General features: G+C 46.8%; 1 protein-coding gene across 5 annotated transcripts in view; it reads left to right on the top strand.

Annotated features, from left to right (window-relative positions):
- LOC146862015 (broad substrate specificity ATP-binding cassette transporter ABCG2-like) overlaps positions 1–16,255 on the top strand; it is a 667,466-nt gene that overhangs the window by 522,514 nt on the left and 128,697 nt on the right. For all 5 annotated transcript variants that reach the window (XM_085641173.1, XM_085641175.1, XM_085641174.1 and 2 more), the window contains one exon: positions 14,903–15,055. In XM_085641173.1, the coding sequence (XP_085497299.1) occupies positions 14,903–15,055 (153 nt within the window). The remainder of the gene's footprint in view (positions 1–14,902; positions 15,056–16,255) is intronic.

Raw genomic sequence — 16,255 nt, 5'->3', positions numbered from 1 at the left:
CTGCCTCTAGATCAGCTCTGCTGACCTGATTCTATGGCTCTAAAGCAGCTCTGCTGACCTGGTTCTCTGGCTCTAGAGCAGCTCTGCTGACCTGGTTCTCTGGCTCTAGAGCAGCTCTGCTGACCTGGTCCCTTGGCTCTAAAGCAGCTCTGCTTACCTGGTTCTCTCCCTCTAAAGCAGCTCTGCTGACCTGGTTCTCTCGGTCTACAGCAGCTCTACTGACCTGGTTTCTCTGGCTCTAGAGCTGCTCTGCTGACCCGGTTCTTAGGCTCTAGAGCAGCTCTGCTGACCTGGTTCTCTGGCACTAAAGCTGCTATTCTGATCTGGTTCTATGGCTCTAAAGCAGCTCTGCTGACCTGGTTCTCTCCCTCTAAATCAGCTCTACTGACCTGGTTCTCTGCCTCTAGAGCAGCGCTGCTGACCTGGTTCTCTGGCTCTAAAGCAGCTCTGCTGACCTGGTTCTATGGCTCTAAAGCAGCTCTGTTGACTTGGTTCTCTGGCTCTAAAGCAGCTTTGCTGACATGGTTCTCTGGCTCTAGAGCAGCTCTCCTGGCCTGGTCCTCTGGCTCTAAAGCAGCTCTGCTGACATGGTTCTCTCCCTCTATAGATCTCTGCTGACCTGGTCCCCTGGCTCTAAAGCAGTTCTGCTGACCTGGTTCTGTGCCTCTAGATCAGCTCTGCTGACCTGGTTCTATGGCTCTAAAGCAGCTCTGCTGACCTGGTTCTCTGGCTCTAGAGCAGCTCTGCTGACCTGGTTCTCTGGCTCTAAAGCAGTTCTGCTGACCTGGTTCTCTCCCTCTAAAGCAGCTCTGCTGACCTGGTTTCTCTGGCTCTACAGCAGCTTGCTGACCTGGTTCTCTGCCTCTAAAGCAGCTCTGCTGACCTGGTTCTCTGCCTCTAAAGCAGCTCTGCTGACCTGGTTCTCTCCCTCTAATCCAGCTCTACTGACCTGGATGTCTGCCTCTAGAGCAGCTCTGCTGACCTGTTCTATGGCTCTAAAGCAGCTCTGCTGACCTGGTTCTCTGGCTCTAGAGCAGCTCTGCTGACCTGGTTCTCCTGCTCTAAAGCAGCTCTGCTGACCTGGTGCTCTCCCTCTAAAGCAGCTCCGCTGACCTGGTTCTCTGGCTCTAAAGCAGCTCTGCTGACCTGGTTCTCTGCCTCTAGAGCAGCTCTGCTGACCTGGTTCTCTGGCTCTAAAGCAGCTCTGCTGACCTGGTTCTATGGCTCTAAAGCAGCTCTGTTGACCTGGTTCTCTGGCTCTAAAGCAGATTTGCTGACATGGTTCTCTGGCTCTAGAGCAGCTCTGCTGACCTGGTTCTCTCCCTCTATAGAACTTTGCTGACCTGCTCCCCTGGCTCTAAAGCAGTTCTGCTGACCTGGTTCTATGGCTCTAGAGCAGCTCTGCTGACCTGGTTCTCTGGCTCTAAAGCATTTCTGCTGACCTGGTTCTCTCCCTCTAAAGCAGCTCTGCTGACCTGGTTTCTCTGGCTCTACAGCAGCTCTGCTGACCTGGTTCTCTGCCTCTAGAGCAGCTCTGCTGACCTGGGTCTCTGGCTCTAGAGCAGCTCTGCTGACCTGGGTCTCTGGTTCTAGAGCAGCTCTGCTGACCTGCTTCTTAGGCTCTAGAGCAGCTCTGCTGACCTGGTTCTCTGGCTCGACAACGGCTCTGCTGACCTTTGTTTCTCTGGCTCTACAGCAGCTCTCCTGACCTGGTTCTCTGCACTCACGATGCACGCACCTGACTTCGCGAAAATATATTTAAAAATAATATAAGTTTATTATAAGTACAAATATATTATTTTTATGAATATCTTAGATAATCTCTTGCCCTAATATGTATATTAAAGACACATACATATCATTTTGGAACATACATTTTTTTTGCGGGAGTCGCGCACCCAGCGCGCCCCAGCACGTATAGGACGTCACGCGGGACCTGCAACCGCGCAAGCATCTCGTACCGTAATGCGCATGTGTCGCGAATGCGCGGGAGCAGGAGTCGCAGACTGGTCGCATACCAATCGCGCATATCACGTGATATTAAATGTATATGATGTAACTGAAAAACACGCAGCCGTCGCACACCATACGCGGATCCTTCATGACTTTTCTAAAATGGCGGCTAGAATGCGCGCACTCACCGTGATGTGTACACTTTCAGTGCGCAACTCCGAAAAAAATTAGAATTTTTTTTTAAAGAAAATAATATAAATATATAAAAATAAAAAATGAAAACAAGAAAATTAATCAATATTTCAGTTTTAATAAAACATTTTTTTTTTGCAATTTTCAGAAAAATATGTTATTTAATGAATAAAATATTTATAAATAAACAGTTAAAAAAACTGTAGAAAATCAGTACAAAAAATAGATATAACTACTATCACACTTAAAAGTTCGCATTTAAAAAACCTTTGAAATTCACTGAAAAAAAACATAGGTTTCAGAGACGTTATAGTTATAAATTAGCATTTAAAAAACCTTAGAAATTCACAGAAAAAACCATAGGTTTCAGGGGTGTTATAGTTAGCAGCCCATTTCACTCATACAAAACCATAGAAATTCCTCCGTTCTAGTTAGTTCTGCTAACTATAACTCACGCGCCCGCAATGCACTGCTGATGATGTCACATATTGCATCATTCATGACATGGTCAGTGACATCACTGATGACATCTCAAATGACATCACTGATGACATCATCCACTTGACAATCTGATACACCTCATCACTCACTGTAAAATACAGAGTACCATATTTGAAACCATTGACACACCAATACCAGTTACTACATACCCACTCACTGATTCCTAAGTCTACACACTCAACTACCCATTCAACAACAGAATCATCTATACATGCAGTCATTAATTAATAGAACACTATCAAATGCACTTATACACATATATAGACATTGACACATCAGCAGTCATCCTAATCGGTTATGCAGTCATCCTACTCACTCATGAAAAAAATGTATCACACTTAAATTTACTCACTTACACAATTATCCAACAACACCTCATTTATTCAAACACATAGTAACTCATCGTTAATATGTTAAAAAAGCACCGTTACAATTATACACTCATTCATATAGTTACTCTCACAATCACTGACTCATACACATACTTATTTATATACACCAACTCTCACATACAATGCCTTTTATTTTTTTACTTTGTTGAAGATATACAACTAAAACATATTCGCTCACCAACACACAAATAAATACACTCAGTCACCCAAACAACTGTTTCCACATGCACTCTTACACCTATACACCTAGTCAATCAACCATTCACACATCTATGCATAGAGTTACACACACCCCATCCAAGCACACACAAACTCAGTGTCCCATACAAATACTCACCCAACTAATCAATAACTAATATACACACTGATGCAGCATGTTATACAACAACATAGACAGTGCTGCACACATTCACATAGTTTAGTTACTAATCCATGTATTAAGTAAGACACTTTTAATTACTCACTTAAAAAGACTGTCAGACAGCTACTAAATCCTCCATCCAGACAGTTATATATCCACTCAATCTTCAATACAGATTGGTATATATATAATACATATTTAAATTTCTAACTAAACCACATTCAGTGGATGATGTCATCAGTGATGTCATTTGAGATGTCATCAGTGATGTCATCAGTGATGTCACTGACCATGTCATGAATGATGCAATATGTGACATCATCAGCAGTGCATTGCGGGCACGTGAGTTATAGTTAGCAGAACTAACTATAACGGAGGAATTTCTATGGTTTTGTATGAGTGAAATGGGCAGCTGACTATAACACCCTTTGAAACCTATGGTTTTTCTGTGAAAAAACCCCCATATATATATATATATATATATATATCTACTGGCGGTCGCCAGTAGATAGTTATAGTTACAACCTAGTTTCCATAGGAAATCTCAAAATTCTTTTTTTAATAACTTTGGCGCCGGTTGAAATTTTCAAAACTAATGGGGCGCTCCGTTCAGCGACCACTGCGCCCTCCACGGCCTGGTCGCCCCCACGCTGCCCGCCTGCTCTGCCTGCCTCCTTACCTGCTGCCTGCCCGACCTCGGATCCCCGGCGCCCCAGCCGCCGCAGGGCCGCCCGACCTCGGATCCCCGGCGCCCCAGCCGCCGCAGGGCCGCCCACCAAGGCCGCATAAGTTTCCCTGCCGCGACCCCGCCCCCCCGCCTGCCGATTGGCCCCCGCGCTCCCCGCCTCCCAGCGGACCCTCCCTCCCGGCTCCCTTCTTTAGGGGACCCAGACCTCGGCTCAGGAGCGACTACTGCGCCCTCCATGGCCTGGTCGCCCCCACGCTGCCCGCCTGCTCTGCCTGCCTCCTTACCTGCTGCCTGCCCGACCTCGGATCCCCGGCGCCCCAGCCGCCGCAGGGCCGCCCGACCTCGGATCCCCGGCGCCCCAGCCGCCGCAGGGCCGCCCACCAAGCCCGCATAGGTTTTCCCACCGTTCCCTGCCGTGACCCCGCCTGCCGATTGGCCCCCGCGCTCCCCGCCTCCCAGCGGACCCTCCCTCCCGGCTCCCTTCTTATGACGCCCCCTGAGCGACCGCGCAGCGGACGCGCGCAGCGGGAGCACCGATTGAGCGCCGAAGGTGCGCCAAAGGTAAGCCCGTCTACGCCCGTCCGCGCCTGGACCGCGCCCCGCGCCAGGACCCCTGGCCCCCGCAGACCCCAGCCCACCCGCCGGACTTACGACGCCGCCACCCTCAACGCACTCAACACCGGCCGAATCCCAGGATGCTACCGAGCCACCCCGAGACGCACCCACGGACCCTTCAGCTGCCACTCCTGCAAGTTCACCTGCATCCGGACCTGCACTGCACCAACACTCACCAAGCCGAACACCAGCAGCAACCACCTGAAGTGCATCCTGCTCAACACCCGCTCCGTCCACAGACACGCCGTCCAACTCTGGAACCTCCTCGACACCACAGCTCCTGACGTCGCCTTCCTCACGGAAACATGGATGAACGCCTCCTCAGTGCCCGACATCGCCATCCCAGAGGGCTACAAGATCACCCGGAGGGACCGCGGCAACCAGACCGGAGGAGGCATCGCCATCATCCACAGGAACACCATCCGCATCACGACCAACACCGACGACACCCTGACAACCGCCGAACACCTGCACTTCCAGATCCACACCGACCCCAAGACCACCCTCAGAGGCACCCTGATCTACCGACCCCCGGGACCCCGCACACCATTCAGCGAAGACATCGCCGACTTCATCAGCCCGCACGCCCTCCCCTCCGCTGACTACATCCTCCTCGGGGACCTCAACTTCCACCTGGAGAACGACAACAACCGCAACACCACTACCCTGCTTGACAACCTCGCCAACCTCGGACTCAAGCAGCTGGTGACCACCCCCACCCACCTCGCCGGACACACACTCGACGCCGTCTTCTCATCCAGCAAGGACATCGTCTTCAGCCACGCCACCGGACTCCACTGGACGGACCACAGCTGCATCCACTTCAGCTTCAGAAGGACCACGATCCACCACCACCAGCCACAGGTTGCACGAAGAAGCTGGAACAAGATCACAGCCGACCAACTTGCCGCATCCCTGAGCCAGCACCCTCCCGCCAGCTCAGCGAACCCCAGCCAGGCCGCCGACAACCTCACGAAGTGGATCAGCAACTGCGCGGACGAACTCGCCCCTCTGAGGACTCCGCCCAGCAGACCCGGCAGCAAGAAGGCCCCTTGGTTCACCGACGAACGCAAATGCTCCAAGAAGAACTGCCGAGCCCTCGAGAAAGCCTGGAGAAGAGACCCAACAACGGACAACATGATTACCCTCAAGCTCGCCACCCGAAAGCACCATCAACTGATCCACGCCACCAAGAAAACAACATTCAAGGACCGCCTGGACAACAACGCACACAACAGCAAGGAACTCTTCAACATCGTGAAAGAGCTCTCCAACCCCAACGCCGGAAACAACGACATCACCCCATCGCAAGACCTCTGCAACTCCCTCGCCTCGTACTTCCACAACAAGATCGCTGACATACACAACAGCTTCAGCACACAAACAACGCCCCCCACGACCGCACCAACGCCCCCCACCACCACCCTCAGCGCCTGGACACCGATCAACACCGAAGACACCATCCGCACGATGAACTCCATCCACTCCGGATCCCCAACCGACCCCTGCCCTCACCACGTCTTCAACAAGGCCGACGCTGTCATCGCACCCCACCTGCGGGACATCATCAACACCTCCTTCGACACCGCCACCTTCCCGGAGAGCTGGAAGCACGCCGATCTCAGCGCTCTACTAAAGAAACCAACAGCGGACCCCACCGAACTCAAGAACTACCGCCCCATCTCGCTCCTCCCGTTTCCAGCCAAAGTCATCGAGAAGACAGTCAACAAGCAGCTGGCCGCCTTCCTCGAGACGAACGGATCCCTCGACCCCTCACAGTCTGGCTTCCGGGCCAACCACAGCACCGAAACCGCCCTCATCGCTGCCACCGATGACATCCGAGCCCTGCTGGACAACGGAGAAACAACGGCCCTCATCCTCCTAGACCTCTCCGCGGCATTCGACACTGTCTGCCACCGCACCCTAGTGCAGCGCCTCAACAACGTCGGAATCCAGGAGAAGGCACTGGATTGGATCATCTCCTTCCTCGTTGGAAGGACACAGAGTTCGCCTACCCCCTACCAGATCTGCAGCAACAGAAGTCAACTGCGGCGTTCCCCAAGGCTCCTCGCTCAGCCCCACCCTCTTCAATGTCTACATGAGCCCCCTTGCGGCCATCGCACGCCAACACAACCTCAACATCATCTCCTACGCCTACGACACACAGCTGATCCTCTCCCTCACCAACGACCCCGCCACCGCCAGAGCCAACCTACACCAAGGGATGAAAGACGTAGCCGAATGGATGACGACCAGCCGCTTGAAACTGAACTCAGACAAGACGGAAGTCCTCATCCTGGGCCCCCCGCCCTGGGCACCGCACCCAAACCGACAGACCACGCACGCAACCTGGGCTTCATCCTGGACTCCTCCCTCTCCATGACCAGACAAGTCAACGCCGTCTCCTCGTCTTGTTTCAACATCCTGTGCATGCTACGTAAGATCTTCCGGTGGATCCCCACCGAGACCAGGAAGACGGTCACCCAGGCCCTCGTCACCAGCCGTCTGGACTACGGCAACGCCCTCTACGCCGGAACCACCGCCAAGCTCCAGAAGAGACTCCAGCGGATCCAGAACGCCTCAGCGAGACTCATCCTCGACATCCCCAGACACAGCCACATCTCCAGACACCTGAGAGACCTGCACTGGCTCCCGGTCAACAAGAGAATAACCTTCCGGCTCCTCACCCACGCACACAAAGCCCTACACAACCAAGGCCCGAGTTACCTCAACAGCCGCCTCAACTTCTACGCTCCCAAACGCCATCTCCGATCGACCAGTCACGCCCTCGCCGCCGTCCCCCGCATCCGAAGAGCGACAACAGGAGGAAGGTCCTTCTCCCACCTGGCCGCCAAGACCTGGAACTCCCTCCCTCCCGACCTACGCCTGACCCAAGACCACCTCTCCTTCAGGAAGAAGCTCAAGACCTGGCTGTTCGAGCAGTAGCGGACCCCCCCCCCCCCCCCCAAGCGCCTTGAGACCCTCCGGGTGAGTAGTGCGCGTATAAATGCCTTTTATTGATTGATTGATTGCTCCTACCCTGAAGATCTCGGGGTGATTCGTCAAGCGGGGACCGAGAAAAAGGGGTGGCCCCAAAACGCGTTTTCCCCATGCATTTTTCCATAGGACCTTTAGTCGCAGCTACAGCCCGAACGGCTGAACAGAATTACGTGAAATTTGGCAGAGAGGTAGCCATAAGGTCAAGGAAGTGCCTTTTGCAGGTCTGGTGTAAATCTGTTCAGTATATCCTGAGAAAATAGCATTTAAAAGCATATCAATATCTATACGCGCGCACCGTGCGCGCACGGTGCGCGCACCCTGCCGTGCGCGAGCGCAATTCTGATTGGTTGTTAGAAGTCGGTAAACATTCGAATCGGTCAAAACCAGGAAGTGTCGGCCGCCATTTTGTCTCTCGCAGTCTGAGGGGGTTAAAATAAAAGGTGGAGAACTTGAAAAGGGGGCAGAGTGGACAGTTCCTGACCCCCTAGCCTTGGTCAGGGGGTCACAGAAGGACCCCCAAGGGCGAAAAAAACATTTTTTTTTTTTTTTTTTTTAATCGCGAGGTGCGCGCACGTTGCGCGCACGCCGATCCGTGGGTGCTCGGAGCGCGAAGTGCACCGAGCGCACGGTGAAAAACCTGGAAAAAAAATAAATGCATAACTTAGCATTTAAAAAAAACGTACAAATTCACTGAAAAAACCATGGGTTTCACACACGTTATAGTTACGAATTAGCATTTAAAAAACCTTGTAAATTCACTTAAAAAACCATAGGTTTCACACATGTTATAGTTAGCTGGACATTTCACTCGTAAAAAACCAATGAAATTCCCCCGTTATAGTTAGTGCAGGCAACTATAACTCACGTGACCGCAATCCTCTGCTGATGAAGTCAGATATTACATCACTGATGACATATGTGTCTTTATGAAAAATAAATATTTGTAATATATGTATAGCAAAAGATTAATGGAAGATGACATGGGTAAATAAGTGTCTAAATACAGTGATGTAATATCTGACGTCATCAGCAGAGGATTGCGGTCGCGTGAGTTATAGTTGCCTGCACTAACTATAACGGGGAAATTTCATTGGTTTTTTACGAGTGAAATGTCCAGCTAACTATAACATGTGTGAAACCTATGGTTTTTTAAGTGAATATATATATATATTACCTACTGGCGGTCGCCAGTAGGTAGTTATAGTTAGGACCCCTTTTCCATAGGAAAACCTCAACATTCTATTTTGAATAACTTTGGCGCCGGTCGACGAATCCTCGCGAATTTCTCAAAATAGGTGGGGCGCTACGCTCCGCTCCTACCCTGAAAGTCTCGGGGGGAATCGTCAAGCGGGGGCTGAGATAAAAGGGGGGTCCCAAAACGCGTTTTTCCCATGCATTTTTCCATAGGACCTTTAGACAGGGCTACAGCCCGAACGGCTGAACAGAATTACTAGAAATTTGGCAGAGAGGTAGTCCTCAGGTCAAGGAAGTGCCTTTTGTAGGTTTGGTGTAAATCTGTTCAGTAGATCCTGAGAAAATAGCCTTTAAATCAATATATATATCTGTGGCAGCTTACGGTGCGCTTACCGTGCGCTTACGGTAAGCTTACGGTAAGCTTACGGTACGCGTACGGTGCCGTGCGCGAGCGCGATTCTGATTGGCTGTTAGATCATAGTAAACATTCGAATCGGTCGAAACCAGGAAGCGGCGGCCGCCATTTTCTCTCTCGAACTGTCAGGGGGGTGAATAAAAAAGGTGGATAATGTGAAAAGGGGGCAGGCTCGACAGTTCCTGACCCCCTAGCCTTGGTCAGGGGGTCCCAGAAGGACCCTCAAGGGCAAAAATGAAATTTATTTTTTTTTCGAAAAATCGCCGTATGCGCGTAGCGTACGCGCACGGTGTAATCTGCGAAATTCCGCAAAATTCGCGGAATTACGCGTACCGTGCGCGCACGGCAAAAAAAAATTTGCAAAAAGGAAAGCTTAAAAAAAAATAAAAAAAATTGTGAGGTAAGGTTGGCTCTTATAAGAGCCGTTGGGTTCATACAGGGATGGAGGAAAGAAAGAATGGGAGTATTATGAGCGTCTACAAACATGCTGGTCTATCTTATTGTTAATAAGGGGAAGACTGACCTCCCCAAAAACAATAAGACCACCACATTTTGTACACCTCATTTCAACACTCCCAAATCGAGGGTTGATGTCCAAAGGAAAAGAAGAAGGTGATGCTCCAACAACAGAGGAAGGGCTCAGCTGAGCTGCCGGTAATGTACTCGGCTGAGCATCTGAGGCTGGGCTCTGGTGACTTACTGAAGAGTTTTCTCCAGTATGTCGAGCAAAGGTCCTTGGGTGTCTGTCCTGGAGGTGTCTCATCATAGAGTGATTTCCAAAGGAATATTTCCTCCTTGGATTTCCTCTTGATAAAACACGACCACAAAGTGTGCAAGTGACCAATTGAGCATTCACCTTTTTCTCCCCCTCTGGAAAAGTGAAATACTCCCATACAAAAGAAGTCTTTTGTTTCCTTCTTCTCTGGATCATGGTGGTGCTGCTGGCCTCACTCTCAGAAGAGGTCTGCTGTTCTGCCATTGTATCCCAATGTCAATCCAGCTCCTGCTCCTAGAGAATCACAAGCAGAAATGAGGGGAATGGGTGTGGTGTGGGAAGAATCTGGAACTGAAAGTAGTTTCAACCAATGAAAAGTGTTCTTTCAAGCAGTAATGAGGGGAATGGGTGTGGTGTGGGAAGTTTCTGGAAGTGAAAGTAATTTCAACCAATAAAAAGTGATCTTTGTAAGTCACATGACCTGCCGTGCGCGCACGTGACGCTTACGGTGCGCTTACGCAGCGCTTACGTCACTTTCGCGCATGCGCATTACACGCCCCTGCGTAACCGCGACGTTGCTTCCGGGTATACGCGTACGGCACGCACGTATCACGTATCGCGCATGCGCATTACACGCCCCAGCGTAACCGCGACGTTGCTTCCGGGTATACGCGTACGGCACGCACGTATCACGTAGGCGCGCTGCACTAATGACGTCCAGAGCGCGTAGCGTCAGCTTACCGTACGCGTATCCTACAAGCGCGTAGCGTCAGCTTACCGTACGCGCACGGAAAAAAATGCATTAAAAAAAAAAACCTTTCCATAATGCAGGATATAGTACATATATTATTATATAAAAAGGCTTACAAAAAATGACATAAAAAAAATTTGCATTTAAAAAACAATACAAATTCACTGAATTTTGGAATCACACACATTATAGTTAGAAATTTAAAAATCTTGCAAAGACACTGGAAAAACCATAGGTATCAAACATATTATAGTTAGGAATTAGCATTTAAAAAACCTTGCAAATTCACTGAAAAAACCATAGGTTTCACACATGTTATAGTTAGGAATTAGCATTTAAAAAACCTTGCAAATTCACTGAAAAAACCATAGGTTTCACACATGTTATAGTTAGCGGAAATTTTACTGATAAAAAAACAGTGAAATTGCCCCGTTATAGTTAGTGCTGGCAACTATAACTCACGCGACCGCAATCCTCTGCTGATGACATATGTGTCTTTATGAAAAAAAAATATTTGTAATATATGTATAGCTAAAAATGTATGGAAGAAGACATGGGCAAATAAGTGTCTAAATACAGTATTAGCATCAGCAGAGGATTGCGGTCACGTGAGTTATAGTTGCCAGCACTAACTATAACGGGGCAATTTCACTGGTTTTTTATCAGTAAAATTTCCGCTAACTATAACATGTGTGAAACCTATGGTTTTTTCAGTGATATATATATATATACACATACATATGAAATATGTCAGAAATATAGATTCATTGGTGGAAAGGGTCCATTTTGGTAGTAAACCTAAATTGTGTAGTTATAAAGTTATGGGGCATGAGTCACAAAAGTAAATGTACACTTTTTTTTAAGTTTACGAATGTTTGCTATTCAGGAAGGCATTTTACGACTAGTATCTTTAAGACTGTGAAGTCTCCCCACATAACAAAGTAGGACAGTCCTATCTTTTTATGTGCGGAGACTCAGCAGTCGTAACGATATTATCATTTAATGCCTTTGTGAATAGCAAACAATGGTACACTTATAAAGAAGTGTAAGTTTACCATTGGGAATCAGGCCCATAAGGCACAAAAACTCTGTGATATATTGGGCCGCAGTATATTGCAGTACATGTCAACAACAAAAAAGTATATGATTGGCTAATGACTGCCCTTACTGAAGTAAAAGGGGGCCATATTGTTTAAACCAATCTCTGGCTCTTTTCTGGCTTTTAAGTGTAAATATAGTGTTCAACAGTTTTATAAATGTATAGGGAGAGATGGGACAATCTATATACGTCTGTAAAGGTAAGTAAAAGTTTTTTTATTAGTTTATATATATTTTTTAAATGTAAACGGAGTACTGAGCTACTACCATATTGTTTAGACTGCAGTTAGTCTGTGTTCTAGGTTTTAAGAGTAAATATTGTGTAGTATAGTGTTTTAAAAAATATCGTTTTTCATTTAAAAAAAAAAAAAAGTTTTAAAGTGCACTGTAGTGCGCAATATTAACCCTTAAAACCCAGAACGCAGAGTAAGCGTGGTCAAAACAATATTTCGTGTTTTCTAAATTAAAAGTGCAACATATCTTTAAGACCACACTTAAGCCTTGATTATGAGTCTGGTGGTGCATGGGCTGCCAGACTCACAGAGGCGGTCTCCTGACTGCCCTATTATGACTAGGGCGGTTGGGCAGGCATTGGACCACTGCAACCGCCACGGAACTGCCGGCTTGCCCTGGAAGTTGTGCTTCGGCCCTCAGGCCACAATATGTTTGGTAGGACCGCTGCGGCCCGCCAAGCATATTGCGAGTTTCCTTACCGCCACAATTTTCCTGGCGTGCAACCGCCATAAAAAGTGTGGCATTGAGGAAACAGCCCTTGGTGCCTCACGCCATGTGGATGCACTATGTGCATTCACATCAGTACCTGAATTGCATGGACTGCAGCAGTCATTCTCATTGAGGTGCCTATTTCATAGGCACTGCCCTGGGAACGCCAAAGAACCGCCCGTTAGACCAGGAGAAGACTCCTGATCTGGTGGGCGGTTCCTACACAGTTTTGGCAGTGCAAGAGCTGGGCGGTCCTGCTCTCGCACCGCCAAACTCATAAGAAGGCCCTTAGTGTGTGTTCTGGTTTTTAAGGGGAAATGTAGTGTTGTACAGTGTTTTTAATTGTTTACTTATCTGTTTTATTTTTATTTTTTAAGCACCTTGTTTTACACAAGATTTCCCCATAAAACTGACAACGCAGACTAAGTTAAGTGTAAAATAAAAAAAAAGAATATGTACAAAATTAAAAAACATTGCACTACAAGTTACAAGTTAAATCTCTTGTTTAGAAGAGTTCAAATGGAGAGGCAGTGTGTTTATTTGGGGCCGAATAGATCGCGTGGTGTCCAAAAACACACGTTTCCATTAGACCGTGGGTTTGATTAGATTATGCTATTGGTGACAGAGAAAGAAACCTCTTTAAGATAAAAGAGCACATTCTACAAGACGAAAGACTTTGCTTCTGTTTTTCTACTGACGGATGATTACTTGGAGTCAGCTGACACACTTTTGACATTTAAACTGTGAAGGCGCGTCGTTTGAAAGATTGCGTTTGTTTCTACTGCCCAAGAAAAAAGGGAAATCCACTAACTAGCCTGTCACTTGTCACGCAATTTTTACAGTTGGTTCAAGAATTTCGCATTATGTATAGAAACTATTTTTGAGGTGAAGACTCGTCAGATCTCACAAAACCGGTCCAGACAACGAGACACTTTTCCACAGTCAGATGTCTTTTAAATGCTAGGAGACATTTTTGCCATTGTCCGTGTACTTTCTAAATAGATTCTCTTCCGTCTTCTGTGTGAGCTACATTCTGTACGTATGTCACAGCCACGCGGGTGCTAGAGAAACATCAACGTTACATGCTCAGCAGGTTAGTAACCTTCAACAAGTGCCCAGAAAATTTGAATTTTGTAAATTTTTCTCAGTATAGCACAGGCTTCTCCAGTGAGCCGCTCGCGTGTACAACTCCTAATCTACTTGTAAATAGCTCTCCTGGGTGCAGCCAGCCTACTAAATTAGAAACTTTTGCTTTGTTGAATTAATGTATGTATACCAAAATTGGAAAACCTGTATTCGAAATGACAATGTGCGTAATTTCAGAACTCATAAGCCTATATATATTTGGAGAAAAATGGTCGAATTTCCAAAATATATTTAAACCTGATGTTTGAGTGATAAATTATGCAGCATTGGAGAGACTTGTTACTCATATTACCTTGGTGCCAGTGGCATGGTTGTCATACATTAGCCATGTAGAGGCATTCCAAACTCAAAGTCTTTTTTCCATTACTTTTGGCAATCCTGCCTGATGCACCAAGGGGGCCACTGCTGGTCATCTTTCATGGGGTGGCCACTAATGTAGGTTGTCTTTTTTAACTATTACAATACTAATATTAGTAGCTTCGATGATTTTCATTGAACATAAGTATCTCTTTTTGAACAAAAAGTTGGAGACCCCTGGTATAGCACCTATCTTGGAAAGGATCCTATGTAATACACTATTTTAGATGTATGGAGTCTGACAAAATCTGCCTGTAAGCATTCCCTTATAAATGTCTAAAAAATGTTTTTTAAACACACTTATGTTTATTGTGTCACTTTGAGCTGGGCCTATTCAGGCCCAGAATTCTGGGCTCAAAGTGTGGCATTCAGATATATCTGAGGGAGATTGATATACAAATAGGAAGAAGCAAGGGTAGCATCTTGGGGTTTTTGCCTAAATTAAGTGGACATAGCTCATTTTATGTAATGCATGTAGTACTTTGTATCATATAAATGTTTGGCTTTTCTATGTTTCTTTATTTCCTAGGCTTTGGTATATTTAATAACGTTTGTGTTAGCACTTTTTCAACATAATGTGGTTTTGTGCGCCCTCACGGGCCCTTGCGTAGTAAATTAATGCCACGTTTTGTGTTGTGTTGCAACACGTGAGCACAAGTGCAAAACGTCAGCAAATATACCTCTGAGTTTCTACTTAGTACAAATGCAGATGTGTAAAATAAAATTTGGTTGTTAAAAAAATGCAAGATGATGCCATTGGAATGGTGAACAGAAAAAAGATGATTTCCTCTTTCTTCCAAGGATGATGTTGTTATGGGGACCCTCACAGTAAGGGAAAATTTGCAGTTCTCAGCAGCACTCCGGCTTCCTAGAAACATTCGTCAGAAGGAGAAAGATGAACGTATCAATCGGATCATGAAAGAACTCGGTTTAACCAAAGTGGCAGACTCAAAGGTAATTTATGACATTACTTATTCAGTTATTGAGATTGTTACTGACTACATAATGATATTTAAAGGTAGAGGTAAGTAAACTTAAAGTAGCTGCCCTCTCACTCCCTGTAACCTTAAAAAGTATCAAGTTCTTGCACAAAAACCTACAATAGTTTTAGATGGCAAACTACTCCCTTAATTAAAGTTACTTTCAACTTTTTAAAACTATAAACGTAAATTGTAGTACTTAATAGCCACACAGGAGCCTGGTTAGATCTCTACTGGCCAAACCACAAAAAGGAGCTGGAGGGGCAGAGAACAGGTCATCCCCCACTCAGAAGTCTGTGTACAATAAAGGACCTGTTCACACAGTGAGCATTTAGTTCATATATCCATTGCAGTTGTCATCTAATTTAGACAGACTGTAGAGCAAGTGATAATGTCATCTATGCTGCTTATAGGTATGGCTCACTAATCAAAGAAAAGACAAAGGTTATTCAAACGAGATAAGAAAAAGGCTGTCTTTTTATCCAACAATAATATCTACAGACACCCACATGTGGTAGAAAGTGTAAGAAAGGAGTGATGGCGCCTCACGGTAGCAACACCACAGAGGATAAAGCAGGAAGGTACTCGCCTGCTACCTCAAGATCTCATCATCAGCTGCCACCACTCCGCAGGAAGAAAATGTGTGTGAGAGAGTGAAAGCAAGAGACTGGGTAATGACCCAAAACGCAAAGTGCTAGGGTGTGTAACAAGAAGATGAGAAAAGCTGTGCAGAGAACCGTGCACCGTAATAGACCCCACAGTGTATATACACAAATTTGAGTTGGTTCACACTGGCTTTATACTTTTTATTCTATGCTGTGTGACCACTCGTATATAAAAAATGCCGACATGTTTCATTGCCATTTGGAAAAACTCACGGCAACTTCTTCAGGGCGTGGAGTATTATCATTCCACCCTTTAGCCTTGCTTGATCAATTAAAAACAATTCGGGATATTGCCCATCATGGGCATACCTTTACCCTCGAGCTTTTGTATGTGTGGCGGCGATCACTTGTTCAAGGCTCATCCCCTCGACTCCTATCGTGAGTCGATATTGCGTCCGTGTCCGCCATTCACTCAGCACTGCATCTCATCTTCTCGTTACACACCCTAGCACTTTGCGTTTTGGGTCATTACCCAGTCTCTTGCTTTCACTCTCTCACACACATTTTCT

Source organism: Triturus cristatus, chromosome 2_2, assembly GCF_964204655.1.
Source record: "Triturus cristatus chromosome 2_2, aTriCri1.1, whole genome shotgun sequence".
NCBI lineage: Eukaryota > Metazoa > Chordata > Amphibia > Caudata > Salamandridae > Triturus > Triturus cristatus.
Note: the sequence above shows the minus strand (reverse complement) of the source record. Positions and strands in the feature narration are given on the sequence as shown.